Here is a 16630-nt window from a genome sequence, read left to right as displayed (position 1 = left end):
ATGATCTGTCATCAGGGCTGGCCATGACACATTCTCATCAAGCTTCCTTAACTCTTTTTTTTCTAAAAGGAAAAAAAAAAAAAGAAAAGAACGAAGTATACCGTTCTCTTGCATTCACAGCAAACGTTAAATGATACCGTAGAGAACAGAACACATGACTTAGGATTGACCCCAAAAGTCAGATCCCTGAAACTGAGGACCTAAATTGATGGAGTCACAAGGTTGCTCATGTGTCAGCCACAATATTGATTTCACTCTCAGACAAAGAAATTGAGAGTCTTGAGTGGCAGAAATGTCAGTGGCGGCAAGGGTGTAGGGTTCCCTTCCCCTCACTGGAGCCTAGCCTTTTCCTTTGACAGTCTGATACCCGAAGGCTCTGAAGTCATCTTTAGGTCTCAGTTGGACCTCATCAGAACTATGCCAACGGATTTGCCCCAGTTTCTAGCAGCCTCTAGAGACTTCTTGGATGGTTCTGGTAGTACTTCTCTATATTCAGGTCCAGGTGTTAGGCTGCCCCTGGCCAGATACAGAGTGGGGTGTGGATTATGCCCAGGCTACATGTTGTTGAGCTAGCTGTCTATAGCAGAGCCCACCTCAGGTGCTCAGCACAGTGCCTAGTGCATGCCAATAGCGAACACATGGGGGCTCGGAGTGGGGATTGTTGGTACTCTGTCTGGAATCCCCCCTTCCCCCACAGTTACCTGGCACCAGTCAGGTAAGTTCCTCCTCCTCACAGTTACCTGGCAACAGAAATGGGTGTGGTGAGGTATGAGGGAAGGGGGTGCCTCAGCAGGCCTATGCTGAGGCATTCCTTCCCCAGAGGAACCAGACACACGACAGAGTTTATTCAGGATATGTGGAATGAGGAGGGGAGTTAAGAGAGTAGTAGAGGCAGAGAAAGGCAGAGAGAAGGAGAGAGTAGAGAAGTAGAGGCCGCCATGACCACGTGGAGAGAGGGGGGAAGGGAATGGGGAGAGAGGTGAAGCAAGGGGGCAAGAGACAAGAGAGAGAGGGGCAAAAGAGCAAGAGAGGGAGGGGCCAAGAAGCCTCTTTTATAGTGGGCCAGGTCTATCTAGCTGTTGCCAGGTAACTGTGGGGGTGGAGTCCAGACAGTACCAACAGGGGTGGTTTGTGGGGTTTCCTAAATTTGACCTTGGCCTCCTTGTAGAAGGGGCATCTCTGAGAATGAAGTTACTTGCAGATTCCTTAGGGAAGGAACACTGCCTGGATAGAAAGCAGTTATACTAGTGTGTGCCCCCCACTCTCTCTCTTCAGAATTGGAGACCTGAGGGATGCGAATAACTTGAACACAGACTTTATTAACAGAAATTTGTATTAAATTAGACCTAGCTCATTAACTGGAGGGATGTAGTCCAATTGTCTGCACTGATTCTAGACTCTAGCAGGGGGAAAAAAAAGACCTGAAAATGTATAACGAATCTCAGGGCTGCGCATGGCTCCAGGTGCACAGAGGCTCATAAGCCATTGCTCACAGCCCTTGGGCTATGTCTGCCTTTTGATCCCTTGGAAGCCATTTTTTCTTTGTCTTCACTTCAAAGCTCCAAAGAGTGTCTTGTGTCTTTCTCCATTCAGCCTCCATTTTAAGGGGAAAAAAAATCTTCCTTGTTTCGCATTGTTTTGTTAAGTGGAGGATTGGACTCAGCAAGGATAGGGCCAGGATAGAACAGGAGAGTCTTCTGTATCCAAGATCAGTAGCCTCTTGAGGAATGCTGCTGATCAGGGCTGTATATTCTAGAAAGGTCAGGATTTCCTGCGCTGGAGGAGAACATCTCGGCAGAGACAGGGTTAATGGTTACAAAGAAGAGAGCCACAGGTGGGGACCCCTGTGCTGAAACACATCAAAGAGAATGGGGATCAGATACAGAGCAGGTGAGTGTGCCTCTACAGCTCTTCACCCATGCAGCCTCCTGATTAAAAAGATCACCTGCCCCCCCAGATGCCTAACTCACAAAAGGGAAGTCAGAGACAGTCTAGCACAGGATGGATGAGCTGTGGAATCTTCTAGCAACCTCAAGACTCTTTTAAGACACTGTCATGAATTGGCAGCCATCTGACTTACCTCCCTGCACAAGTAGCCAACAGGACCTGGATAGTCAGTGGACATAGATGTCCCGGGTGTGACTATCTGAATTTTCATAGTATTTTGACTTGACCTCAATTGACTCAAAGTTTTATTCTTACAAGTAAAAACCTAAGGAGAAGGAGTTAACTTAGTTTTTAAATGAACTACCGTGTTGTGGCCTGCTGTCCTTTGAATTTTTCATCCCTGGGTTCACAGGTTAGAAATTTGGTTCCCAGAGTGGCAATGCTGACAGGTATCTGGACATTTAAAATCTTAGATCTAGTAGGTCATCATTAAGACTGGCCTCTTCCAGTGCTTTGGATTGGAGTTTTACTGTGACACCTTTTCTGCTTGGATATTCTTTTACCCTTGTGATGCTATGCATTATAAGGTGACAACAGTCATGAAGCCCTGGCCAGAGCTAATGCCATGCTTTTTGGAATTTGTTAATGCAAATGGAAGGAAGACTCAAAGGCTTTCATTGCAATTATGTGAGGCTGTGTGTACTGGGCCTCACTGGCAATGTTTCTTAAGTGTAAATGAAGTCTCATTTTTTTTTAATTACTTTTAAAAATCCCAGTGAAAATGAAGTCCCACTGATTGCATGGCTTTCGAATTCACTAACAGGACACTGTAGGCTAATTGGGTCTGCAGAACACAGACCAGCGATGGTGCTGTTGCCAGCTCCCAGGAGAACCCGACACGCTGAGTCTATCCAGTCCTTTTCTACTCACTTTGTCCAAGCCCAACCAGAAATTTCACAAATGAGAACAAGCTCCCTAGCCAACCTCAGGAGAATCAGAAAAGCAAGCCCAAGGCAATTAGAGGTGCACATGCAGGCCTTTGTGCTATGTAGGTAAGCAGACAGTAGAGGACGAGAACCAGGGAGATAAGGCTGCTCCACAGGCCATTAATTTCACAGCACTGCATCTCATTGGAAGATCTTTTGATATGTCCTATGCAGATAGTAACGTGGATCCCAGAAGAGCGGAGGAGTTCATAGAAACCCAAATTCCTTAATGTGGCAGGAGAGTGTCCTGAGGCTTAATTCCAACTTCTGTCTTCATCCGCGCCTCTCTATCCTTCCTGGGCCACTGCAGTGTGAGGGGAGATCTGTGTGGTCTAACTCATTCTGTATTCTAAAGATGGAGATTTGGGGGAAACTGTATTACTGTGGTGTCATTTTTTGTAGGGAAAGTACTCAGCTATTCTCCATGTGCCCTGCCCCACAAATCTCACAAATGCTTGTCTATCCCTGCCTTCCAAAATTCTCCTGATAAACTGTTCTTCAGCCTTCTTTTTGCCTTATGCATGGGCCTTGGGAAGGCAGAGTCTGTGTTTTAGAGCTGGTCCTAGGGGAGGTGATGGAAGTGAGGGGATGGAGAGACCTTTAGGAGATTTGGGGCCACAGTGTTAGAGAAAGCATGGCTCTTGTAGATTTCCTACTGTCAGATTTAGATGAAAGAAATGAAAAGGAAGATGGAGGAAGGTGGGAAGATAAGTTAAGGTGACACATCCATTCACACAAAACATGCCAAGCACACGCATTCCTCATGGAACCTCAAGGGGCAGGCTTTCCTTGGTAACTTAGAGATGAGAAACTCAGGAGCACAAAGATGCTTCAGGCATCACCACGATACTTGGTTTCAAATCATATCAGATGCACAGGAACAAAACAGCATGAAATTGACATGGAACCAGACACATGGACAAAAGGGAAGAGGACATAGGACCCAGAGATAAAACCAGCCATCTATTCCAGCAAAGATGCCAAGAGAATGAATTGAGGAGAACCAACCTGGCCAACAAACAGTATTGGGGAAATAACACGTCTTCATGGAGTAAACACAACCTAGAGTCTACATTATTTATCATTCTGCATTTTTTAAAAAAATCAACCAAAATGAATCAAAGGCTCAAAACTCTGAAGCTTCTACAAGAAAACGTAACAGAAATATTCAAGATATTGGCACAGACAATGATTTCCTGAAGAAGAGTCTGCTAGCCCAGCAAACAAAAGCCGGAACTGACAAATGGGATTATATCATATTAAAAAGATTCTGTGCATCAAAGGGAAAAAAAGCCCTGAACAAATAAAAAAAAACAAACTAAACCAAATCAAGCCAAACTAAATCATCATCATCAACAACAACAAAATCCAACCAACCAACCACAAAACAAACAAATAAACAAACAAAAAATCCCTGACAGTGAATAGACAAGTTACATAAAAGAAAACCTTTGCTAGCTAGCCATCTGACAAGAGATCAATATCCAGAATACATAAAGAACTCAAAAGAACAAATAATTTAATCAAAAATTATCAAAATGATCTGAAGAGATACTACTCAAAAGAAACATTACAAATGACTGCTAAATGTATGAAAATTGCTCAGTAACAGTCTTCAGGAAAAAGCAAATTAAATTTTATAATTAGGACACACTACTCTGGTACATATATCTGGAGAAACTGACATCAGTGCACAAATGTGCAAACCTATGTTTATTTTAGTACCACTTACAATAATTAACATACGGAATTAATCTAGATGCCCACTAACAGATAAACTACATAGGAACATCCACCCTCCACACACACACACACACACACACACACACACACACACACAGAGAGAGAGAGAGAGAGAGAGAGAGAGAGAGAGAGAGAGAGAGAGAGAGAGAGAGAGAGAGAGAGAGAGAGAAGTATTATTTAGGACATTGAGAAGTGACATTATGCTATTCTCCGAAAAATGGAGAGAACTAGAGATTATGCTAAGACAAATGAGGCAGACAAAACTATCATATCTTCTCTCATGAGAGAAAACTACAAAAAAAATAGGTCAGAGAGAAAGATCCTGTGGGATAGAAGAATTAGGATTCTGTATAGATATAGCCAGCAAGGGGGGTGAGGCAAGGGGGATGTAACTCAAACTTAAGGTTTTTCTGACTCCTTTTGCTTCTTCTTGGAGACGTATACAGCCATTGACAAGATGAAGGAAGTTTTTGGGTTTTGCAATGGCTATAGAGAGTAACAAGTTTGCAAGACCTGCATTCGTACAGACCAACTTCTTAGTGGCTGCTGTACTTGGTCCCACACTGATACTAAAGCAGACAAGAGCTTGGTAAAGAGTACCAAGCCACAAGTACTAATTAACTGAGAATTAGAGCATGCTGTCACAGCGAGACACCAGCCTATTTCAAGTGATACAGGCATCATCTTAATTATTTACACAGTCAATTTTCATTTGGTGAAACTTTTCCCATCCCAGTTGGCAAGCATAGGACTGGGAAGCAGTAGCTATAACTGACTTGCCTAAGTAGAGGCTGGTTGCAGATTAGAGTGACAAGAAACCAGATGTGATCTCTTCGGGTAACCAGAATCATGGTAAAGTCTGTAGAACGATGTGTTCCCAGTGTGTCTTTTCCAAGAGGATTTCTCCAGGGTGTGCTCAGAACACCTATGTTGGTATCTGGCTGGGGTACTGAGTCACACCGAGGCTCCCACTTCACCACAGCTGTGTCCAACGGTTAATGATTTCAACCTCAAAGTGCCTTTCTGTCTTTGTTGGTTTCATGGGTTGCTGCCATAAGGCACAGCCTTCCCCTGGTAGTCTGGGAGAACCTATAATTCTGAAAAGACTCTCGTACCCAAGTCCTGTAACAATGTTAAACAGGGCTTAAGCCCTTGGGTGACACACATCACACATGACATGGGCAGTCCCAGTGCAGGGGCTAATTCTACTTTTGACTCGCCTGTGTCTGCTCCCTGCTTTTGTTCCCCATGGCCACAGTGTTTGCTGCATGTTCCTCTTTCCATATTTTGTCCCATGAAGCTTCCCTGAACCAGTTTGTATCCATCCCACAGGGACTTGTGAATCTCCCAAGTCACTCCTGGTTCCACTAACAAATTATTATACTATTGGTCTCTGACACTTGTATATTCTTCAGGCGGCTCAAGAACATAGTTTTAAAAGTTGTGTCTGCACTTCACATTTACATTAAAATTACTAAACAGACATTTAAAATCAGTAAACAATGGCATAACAACTATTTGCATAGTATTTAGATTGCATCATGGGCAATCAAGGAAATTTAAGTTATGCAGGAGTCTGTGCAGGAACAAGATCATCAGCTTGAGCAAGGCTTTGATGTCCATGCGAAATATGGGAACCAATTTCTTGTCAATACTAAGAGTTGGCTTCATTAAGCACACCTCTCCCCTCACTATCCTGTTGTGAGTGGCTAGAAGTTACAAATCTTGGAAGCCTTCTTAGATTCCATCAACACAAGGCTGGGTCTTACCTCAGAGTGTTACATATCTACTTGGGAGCACCCTCCTTACCGACTGGTCACCCTCACTGGGCTTTAAAACCCCCCAGTGCTTAGGGAAGAAGAAACAGACTCCATCTGAGCCGAGTGAGACACAGGCTATGCACATTGAAATCTCTGTTGCCTCTTTCCAAAATGGAAATGGGGTTGGACTGGGGCTTAGAAGAGAGGTGTGATTAAGGAAGAGTGGAAGAAACAGACTTCTTTATGGGTGATGCCAAGCAGGGGCCTCTGTCCTAAGAGGTGAGGGGCAGGGCTGAAGCAAGGCTTAGGACTGAGGGCTGAGCATACCCTGAGAGCAGCTGCTGTGACCTCCATGCCAGCAGATGTGCTTCCAGTAGCTCTGGTCATGCAGATGCCAGGGGCTTCAACACTTGAGTGATAATGAGACGCTTGGTTCCTAAGCAACCTTGAGACCATTTCAGTCAAAAATTCTGCGTTCCACCCTTCCTACATGCAGCCACAGATCGGAATCAGTTAAGATTCCAAAATAATAAATGGCCTTGGTAACTCAGAGGCAACCGTGAACTTGTCTAGGCTGATGTAAAAGAAAAATCCATTCTCAAGTCAGGTGCTCCATTACTACCTAGGGCTGGTGTCTTGATTAATGCTTACGCTTATAAGTGCTGTTTTTGTCAGTAAAGGGCTAGCAACTATTTTCTGGCTAGCTTTTATGTTACCTGTTTTTCTTTTTTTCTCTATCAATCTTTCCCACAGACAGCACACAGAGTCGAAAGAGGGTTACACTCGGGGTTACCTTGCCAACAGGCGCCGACGGTAAGTTGCATGGCTATGTGAGATGGATGAATGGGCCAGTCATTGGTCACCAGGTATGGTTCATAAGTTGCTCCATCCATGTACAGGGTGACCACAGGAAACTCCACATTGATGACATAGTAATGCCACTCTTTGTCACAAATCTAATGGGGAAGGGGGAAAGAACACACAGAGAGAAACAAGTTAAAATTAAGTCTACAATGCATCACCAAACAGCCCTTTAAAATCTCATTCTGAAAGAAGAGAAAGGTGTTTTGGGGCCAACATTTATTAGCCCAAAGACTCAAAGAACATAGTTTTGATATATATCACACATTGCGGTTATCAGACACAATGAGAAGAATCAGTCATTGGTTGAATACAGCTGTCTGTCAATGTTTACAGGACTGGCTCCAGGAACCAATCTGAGTTTAAAATCTGGCTGAGTTTAAAATCTGCAGATGCTTAAGTTTCTTCTATAAAATGGTGTTGCATTTACACATAACATATGCATATCCTCCTGTGTACTTTAAATCCACTCCAACTTACATATAATATCCAACGCAATGTAAATTCTTTAAATAATTGCTTAGCTGTATTGCTTGGGAACTAACAACAAGAAAAGGAAAAGGCTACTCATTCAATATGGGAGCAATTCCTCAGTTGGGTGGATTCGTGGATGCAGAATGGGAGGCAGAGACAGGCAACAAACGGAACCTTCTGGCCAGCACTGGGAACTGGCTACTCTTAAGTCTGTTCACAATTGGCCGTACTCAGGAGTTCTGTCTTTTTCTAGGATGGGAACCAGCATTAATAGACTGGTAGAATTTCAGGGGAGAGGGTGTTGTGATGGCTGATTTTGACTGTCATCCTCACTTGGTTGAAAAAACTAATGGGGAAACAATGAAGCACACTTCTGGTATGTCAAGGAGGCCATTTCTAGGGATCATTGCCATATGGCTTCGTATGACTCTAACCTAATGAACGAACTAATCCCTTAATGGATTTATTATATGGCCATATTTATTAAGGTGGTGAAAGCTTGGGTTTTTGGACCTAGTTGGAAGAAGAGGTTATTGGAGGATGTCCTTGGGACTGCATCTTGCTCCGGACATTTCCTTTGTTATTTCCTGACAACTAAGGATGCCTCTGCTTTGCCATTCCCTCTCTCTTATGCTGGGCCAACAGCTCTGAAACAAGGAGCAAAACCAGCTCTCTCATTTTCTTAGGTATTTGGTTACAGCAGTATAAAAGTAACTGAACCAGGAGGAGTCATAGTTCCTGACCCAAGAACACTGTACAATTTATAACAAAACCGTGGGAAGGGGCGCAGGAACCAGAAAAGGCAGCGGAGCTGGTGAACAGTGCTCCCCTCCCTCTGTGCAGGCCCCGGCTCTCTCCTTTGTGTTTAGCCTCCTCCGTTCCCTCTGCATCCCATGGGATCCTCTGAAGTGTGTCTCGTCTATATCATCCGCTCTCCGTCACCCCTGCCGCAGATGGCAGGGGAGGCTGATGAGTTCTACATGAAGGTGACCCCAAGGTGAGGGCATCAAAGCCCCCCTCCATCCTGCACTGGATTAAAAATGTGCTGTTTCTCATGAATAGCTAACACCAACAGGGATGCTAAATGATCTTTTTCCCTTTCATTTTGGAATAAGAAATTTCCCCTTAATGTTCTTTTTTATATTGTCCCATCTCATGTCTCAGAAAATTACTCCTTTTGAAGCCTGTTAGTCTGATAAAGCCTGAAGAATATTTTAAGGACTTTAGTAGGCAAGCAGTTCACTCCAATGTCTGGTTGAATTCAGTGAGAGTCCTCGACTCCCGTTTACACTGCACTTTATTGATGTCTTGGTCTTGACCCTATCTGGAGGTTAAGATTTTGGGTTGAGTCTGCAACTGGAGTGGGTCCTCCAAGGTTACAGGGGTGATACACAAGAGGACCTAAAGACATAGTCTAGGGATGCTGGGAGAGTATTGGACCAAGGGAGTATTTGAATGGAACAGTCCACCCAAGGGGTCTCAATGCATCCTTGTTCAGAGTTGGAGTCAAAGATAGTTAGACATCAAAAGCAACCTGGAAAACGGTTTACATCCTGGGAATAATCCAAGAGGTATCTGGAAGCTTCTGTCTAGGTCCAGGGAGATAGTGAAGCAGTCTTGAACACATGGAAAGTAAGCCATCAGGGATGGCCTTGCAGGTAGCCTATGGGTGCTCTCTGCCCTGGGTCCCTCACTTCCCTCACAGCCAGAGTCACCCTCCCTGTGCACTTGACAGGCTGATTCCCTGTGCTTCAGTCCATCCTGTCACACCCTGGGATTGCTGAAGTTGATGGAGCATGGTCCTCTGCTGTTAATTCCTCAACACTTAGCCTTTTCATAAGACAACAGGAAGAAGTTTTCAAGGGAAAGTCAGGACCATTTCACATCTTAAGAGCATCACTCCCCTTCCCAATATTGTAGTTTGTCCTAGCTGCATTTCCTAGTTTTGCTGAATGGTGCTTTGTTGATAGAAGGCTTTCATGACACCTCTCATGATACAATGAGCCTGTGTCCTGAGCTGAGCCTCCTAGTGGGGGGTGAAGGGGCTTTTCCACTCTCATTAGCATATCCAAGACTCCCAGCAGCCTTGAATATGCCTGAAATACGCTTTCAACCTTGAAGATAGGAACATTTCTATTACTGTGTTCATATAAAAACCCTGAGAGACAACAGCTGTAAAAGCCCTGTTTGGATCATACTGTTTTTACGATTTGAAAGTTCACATGTATCAGTTAGTGTTGGCATTGAAATAATAACTTCACAAACCCCACTGTAAGTGGCCATGTGATGTGGATATGGATATCCTATAACATACTTAACTATCCTCTCATTATCAGATTAGTTTTATAACAGCAATTACAAATGATGCTATAATCAATTTCTCGGGCATAAATATTTGTTTCCATTTCTGATTATATACTTTGGAAAGATTCCTGGAAGGGAACTTAAAGGCTCAAATATTATAGCTATTTTTAAGGTTCTTGATACATATTGTGATTTTTTCCAGCTAAAAATTGCAATTCTTTATTCTTTTACCCACGGAATGTGAGAAGGCTCCTGTATTATCCTATTGCCATATTAATTACCAAAAAAAGTTAAAATCCTAGACATTTGTGAAGGAACACATCTTGTCTCATTTTTGTAATGAGTTACCAAAGATGGGGCAATTTATGTATTTCCAAACCAAAATAGAGCCTACCACCTATGTGAAGAGCAGCCAGAGCTTACAGGAACAAGTAGAACTGGGCTCATGAGCTCTTCATTGGGCATCCAAACAGACTTTTAGTTCATACTAAGCTTATGGCTGTAGACTTGTCTCAATGAGCTATGTCAGCAGCTGAAGGAAATGCCTAATTAGAGTTTCATAAACGTGGATCTATGATCAGGAAGAGACCTGCATTGACCTTAGCTAGAACGGTAGGGACAAACTGTAATTGAAAAATGATCGAGCCAGGAGGCAGAAGAAATAGAAGTATTGCTACATAGGTCAACCAAGACAAGGAAACTAGGCAAAGTGACCTTTCCTTAGGGGAGAGATGAATTTTAATTCTTAACTCTCCCTCCCTCCCTCCCTCTCTCTCTCTCTCTCTCTCTCTCTCTCTCTCTCTCTCTCTCTCTGTGTGTGTGTGTGTGTGTGTGTGTGTGTGAATCACTGGTGCACCTAACTGGCTTGCCGACTGTCCCATGATGCCCCGCTGAACAGACAGATGGCCAAGGCATGACCTAGACAAAGCCACTTCCTTTTCAGAATACCTGCAGATGTGATTCTAAGTTGGGTGGCTGCAGTTGTTCTTTAGATGGCAAGTGGAAAAGAGGCCAGAGATCCAGAGACACATACATAGCAAGGGTGTGATGCTAGAAGATTGTCTTCAGAGCTCCCGACAATCTGATTCAAATACCACATCTAGGGCCAGGTTGGAAGTTCTGGCTTAGATGCTCCATTAAATGAGGTATATTTTTTTAATGCAGCTATTCAGTATGTGACACACTGATTTGCCAGCTTCTGTGTCAAATACTATGTCTGTTGAGGTTGTGAAAGAGTTTGTGCAACAGATTCTTTGCCTTCAGGGGTTTCAACCTAATGGGGAGGGAGAGGGGGAAGGAATGGGAGCTAGGGACCCATATATGAAAATATTCCAATATTATATGGATTTAAATAAGTGTTTTAACTCAGGTGAGGAGCACTTCAAGGTTCCAGAGAATGGAGAGATCTTTCCAGCTGGGAGAAAGAAGAATTCCCGGTGAATACCATAGCAATGTTAAGATTTCATTGGGCATAGAAGGTACAAATAAATTTCAAGCAAATGAAGCAGCAACCTCTTATTCCTTTAATCGGTCTCCTTTTCCTCCCACTGTTGGAGGCTCCAGTTTGGCAGCATATAGAGTCCAATTCATTGTGTCATTTCTATAGAGACTTGTGAAGAGCATAGCCTATTTTGTGAAAAACAACCTGAAAACCTAGCTGGTGCTTCCAGTTCAACTGAGGTATTGATAAAAAGGCTTCTAACATCCTGGAATTTACAGTCATCCTAGGTCTGTGAAAGGAGCCAGGTAAGCTCATGGTGTGTGTGTGTGTGTGTGTGTGTGTGTGTGCATCCTGGAATTTACAGTCATCCTAGGTCTGTGAAAGGAGCCAGGTAAGCTCATGGTGTGTGTGTGTGTGTGTGTGTGTGTGTGTGTGCATCCTGGAATTTACAGTCATCCTAGGTCTGTGAAAGGAGCCAGGTAAGCTCATGGTGTGTGTGTGTGTGTGTGTGTGTGTGTATGAGAGAGAGAGAGAGAGAGAGAGAGAGAGAGAGAGAGAGAGAGAGAGAGAGAGATTAGGGAGATGGAGGCATCAGACATAGATGCAGATTGGGGTAGGACAGAATGTTGAGAGAGGTGAGGAGTGTGAGCTGAGGCTGTAAGCATCCTATGGAACTGGAGGACTGAGAACCCATGTTGCCTTTATTCTGTAGGCAACAGGAAGTCTGGAGGTCTCTGGGTGGGGGAGGGGATGGCAGTCATAGCAACAATCGATGGATCTTGGGACATGTTTCCCATTTGTAAGTAGCTTTCCATATTCTTGCTTAGGCCACTCAGCTCCCTGCTAGAGCAGGAGGATCCATTCTGCTCCGGGGATCTTTTGAAAAGAAAGTGAGAATGAAAGAAACGACGTGGCTTCCTATCACAAGGTGCTTATAAAGTTATCAGGAGTTGGAGGTGACACTCGGCCACTGTGGGCTTCAATGCTTAGCTTCCTGTCCTTTCATTTCACACGTCGACATCACATTCCATCACACGAAAACCTTGAGCAGAGAGACTTGCCTGCTGGACAGTGGGCTCCCATGTCAGATTATCTCTGAACAGCTGCACCTGGAGATTCTACAGGCATCAAAGTCCCATGTGACCTGTCATCTAAGTCACCGCACCGCACCGCACCGCACCGCACCGCACTGCACCGCACCGCACAGCATCTGCCTTCGATGCTTACTTATCGTCTGGCTCTGATGCTTCTACCTTGTCCTCTCTCCCGGCCCACCCCGACTCCTACTCAGCACCTGCCATATTTGCTAGAGAGAGCAAAGAGGCAGAGAGAGGGCAGAAAGAGAACTGAGGAGGCAGACCTGGTCCAGACAGCAGGGTGGAGACACTAACAGTGGAGGGTTCTGTAGCAATGGGATGATAGAAATTTGGGTGATCAGAATAACCAGTTTGCCCTGGGGCTTGTGGGAGCTACAGAATGAGATGGACCAGGAAACAAGACAAAGGGGCAGAAGAGAATCCATGTGAGCTGAATCTGGGGTTCTGGGGTAAATGCTGGAGTAACACAGCTTTTATTTTTTATTATTATTTTCTATTATTATTATTATTATTTTAATTATTATTTTCTTTAATTATTCCTTAATTATTATTTCTGTTCTGAACATCAGGAAAAAATCTTCTCAATTCTTTACTGCAACACTGGTTGAGAGAGATTGAAGATAATAGTATTACTCATGGGGTTGTTTGAGTTCAGTGAAGGAACCTACAATGTTCAGCACATTTTACTAATCTTTCTGAAGGGATAATCACACTGTGTAAAATTACATGTCAATAAAAAGTTGATAGCCAATAAACTGAGACAGATTAGAAAGTGGGATATCCAGGAGAGAGAGAGAAAGAGAGAGGGGTGGGGTGGAGTGGGGATTCTGGGTAGGAGTCAGGCACAGGAGATTTGTCACCAAGGCATCGAGGAAGTTGGACATATGAAACTGAGGTGAAGTAACCAGCCACGAGACAGAACGGAGATGAGTATAAATGGGATAACGGAGTTATGGCTTATTTGGGGAACAAGAATAGATTAAGGCCCAAGCATAAATATATAAAAAACATCTCTGTGTCCTCTAGCTGGGACAGACCTAGAAGAAGATCAAACCGTGGAATCTTTCCTCATCCAAAATACACTGAGATGCTGGGTAAAATAAAATGGCAAAAGTAAAATAAAGATATCCAGGAAGAGAGCTCTTCAGACATCAAACACAAAGATATTAGAGACGGATGAGAATTGAAACTGATGAGTGCTGATGGCCCTCCCTCATCTGTAGGAATCTCAAAGACCCCTGAAGAGAACAACGGGCTTTCAGGTCCTTGGACCTTGGCAGAAAGAAGACTTGTGCTAGGATATGTGTATGAAGTTTGTACTGTGAAGGGGCAGCTTGAAGCCTGGATCCCAGGACAAATACTGCTGCTGACCTGGGGCTGAAGGGTGGAAGCCAGCCAGGTACTCTGTCTCCAGTGCCTGGGCATCAGGTCCAGGTGCAGACAGCTGACAAAGGACGGAAGCCCTGAGCTCAGAAACTAACTTAAAACACATCCGTTAAGTCCAAGTCCCTAGAGCCTTTAGAAAGACAGATCCAAATGCATGGACAGAGATGGAAGATAACACGACTGTGGCGCTGGAACCAAGAGGTGACTGTGGAGCATCTCCACCCTGCCACTCTTGTTGCTAATCCATTTAAGATATTCCCAGGGGCCACCTGCGCTTCTGCCAGTGTCCTTCCTGTGGAGATGACTGTGACAGGTCAGGTACCATCCACTGGGCCTTCTGTCGGAAAGCTGATTCAGGACCCCAGGAGCCCAGGAACAGGGATATAGCGGATGGCCTGTGTCCAAGAGACTTTCTGTGTTTGAAATTTGTTTGAGCAACATTTGGGCAAATCGCCAAAACAATCCTGAAACCTGCCCTTGCAACTTGGATTTGGATCTCATAAATAAGAATTGCTCCATATGCAGGATTTCAGCTACTCCACAGGGACCAAAAAGCACACTAGTCCTTTCTTAGACACTGGTTGGTGTGCCTAGGACCCTCACACCCTGGAACTGTGTCCCCCCCCCCCCCCGCTCTCTCTTCCCTCCCTTTCTCCAGAGTCAGAGTCAGCTGGTTCATTCACTTGTTCATTTGTTCTTTCATTCATTTATTCATTCATTGTTTTTAATCCAGTGCCTTCAGAGGATTCTAATTAGATCCCCCTCCCCCACCCCTGGATGATGCCCCCCTTGGCTCCCTTGTGTTGCCAGTTACCATTATTTTTTGTAGGCATTAAAGAGCCCAGTGCAATTAGTCACTCCATTAATTAAAAGATTTTCCCTCACCCACCTTGGGCTTGCCTATAAAGTCTTCAGAACCCCATGAAGGAAGGGTTAGTGGAGTTGGATAGGAGTCAAATGTCGGAGCCAGTGAAGCCCGGATTGGGCCTTCCCAGTGCTTGGGTTTAGTCTCCAGCTCAGGAGTCACAAGAACTCCATTTGTTATCACTCAGGAATGTATTCTTCTGTGACCCTTTAAGGCTTTGGTTTCCAACTGGGAGTCTATAAAATGCTGTCTTGCATGATGGCCTGCCATATACCCCACCTACTTCAGCTCAACAGGTTGGTTTCAGCAGGATCCCCAAAGCACGCCACTAGGCTCACGGGCAACAGCACTTCGTGGAAGAACGCTTGGAGGGTAGACTTCGCTGGGGCCACCAACCCTAGTCCCTACTTCCACAAACCAGAAGCTCCAGGACAGCGCGTGGCAGGCTGTGCTGGGCAGGCAGTTTGAGTAAGCCTGTGGGCGGCAAACTGCTGTGTTTGAGAACCTCCACTCAGGGATGGAGTGTAGGTAGGCTCATCTCTGTCAGGTGGACTACATTTAAAACCTTAAGTGCTGTGCCACTGAGCCTGTCTGTGTGGCTCTTTCTAAGAGAGGTTTAATTGAAGAGAGACCCAGTCTGGATGAGGGCAGGACCATCCCATGGTCCCAGGGTTCCAGGCTGAACTAAAGGGAAAGAGTGGAGCATTTGTCTCCCCCTGCTTCCTAACCACAGAGACCTTGTATCTCATGGGACGGCCTCTGCAGCTAGAGCAGCCAGCACACCTTCCTGCTGGGATGGGCTCAACTCTTGAACCCAGAGGTAAAAGAAAACCTCGCCTCCTTAAGTTGCTCTTGTCTGGATTTTTTTTTTTTTTCTTTTCCACAACAACGAAAAAGTAAGTAACATAATTTTAGAAGTTTACTTGTTTTCTTTCTTAGGCACTTGTAATACAAAATCCCAGATGATTGCTTCAAAAATCGTTCAATTTTTCCCAACACATGTTTATTGTATTTTCACTACCTCTCAACACGTCTTGGTCCTGGGAAGCGAATGAATGGCGTGTCATTGTCCCTTTCCCCATCACTAGAAGCTGGGGCTCACATGTTCTTCTCGCTGCTTTTCTGAAACTCTAGGACGACGACGATGACGATGACCCCCCCCCCCCCGACCCCCACCCCTCCACCGCCCCACCCCCCCACCCCCGTCCTTGGCGGGGTCACACTTTCTTCCTCTTTCAGACTTTGCTTCTAGCATGAGTCACTGACTGCCCCTGGGATGTCTCTTCATGAATTTCCAGAGCCAGGTGACATCTGTCAGGGCCCTGAGGCACAGATTCAGAGCCGCAGGGGGCCTGTATGCCTGCTGGAGCTTGTAAGCTTAAATATACCAAGCAAATTCCATATTTTACCTGGTCAGGAAGCATATGTTTTAAATTTGAGATTTAGGAAAGGGGTCTCTTTTCCATGGGTGTTCTTATACAGAGCAAGCAATAGCAAATGCACAAAGTCAAAGCAGCCTTTGCCTCCAAGCAGGATCAGGGTTCAGGGAGAGAGTCATATGAGGATCATGTAAAGAATAGTTTATGGAGTCTTCCACATACAAAAGGACCGAACAATTAACATTGACTAGTCCTGCTTGTCCACACAGAGGGTTGAGGAAGCCCCAGCAGACACGGGGGCTTCTGTACAACAGACCACATTCTCTGTAGGGCTTTACATGATTAGATACAGGCATGGTGGCTCTGTGAGACCCTGGCTAGGGAAGGAGGATGGCTTGGACCTTCTCCTAAATCTCTGATTATCTTGGAATCTGGCAGCTCTACATT

General features: G+C 44.7%; 1 protein-coding gene across 1 annotated transcript in view; it reads right to left on the bottom strand.

Moving 5' to 3' along the window:
• Clstn2 (calsyntenin 2) overlaps positions 1–16630 on the bottom strand; it is a 593145-nt gene that overhangs the window by 32720 nt on the left and 543795 nt on the right. The window contains exon 9 of the mRNA XM_052187584.1: positions 7170–7332. Within this exon, the coding sequence (XP_052043544.1) occupies positions 7170–7332 (163 nt within the window). The remainder of the gene's footprint in view (positions 1–7169; positions 7333–16630) is intronic.

The sequence above is a fragment of the Apodemus sylvaticus genome, chromosome 7 (assembly GCF_947179515.1).
Source record: "Apodemus sylvaticus chromosome 7, mApoSyl1.1, whole genome shotgun sequence".
Lineage (NCBI taxonomy): Eukaryota > Metazoa > Chordata > Mammalia > Rodentia > Muridae > Apodemus > Apodemus sylvaticus.
The sequence above is the reverse complement of the archived record's forward strand: the minus strand, read 5'-3'. Positions and strand labels throughout refer to the sequence as shown.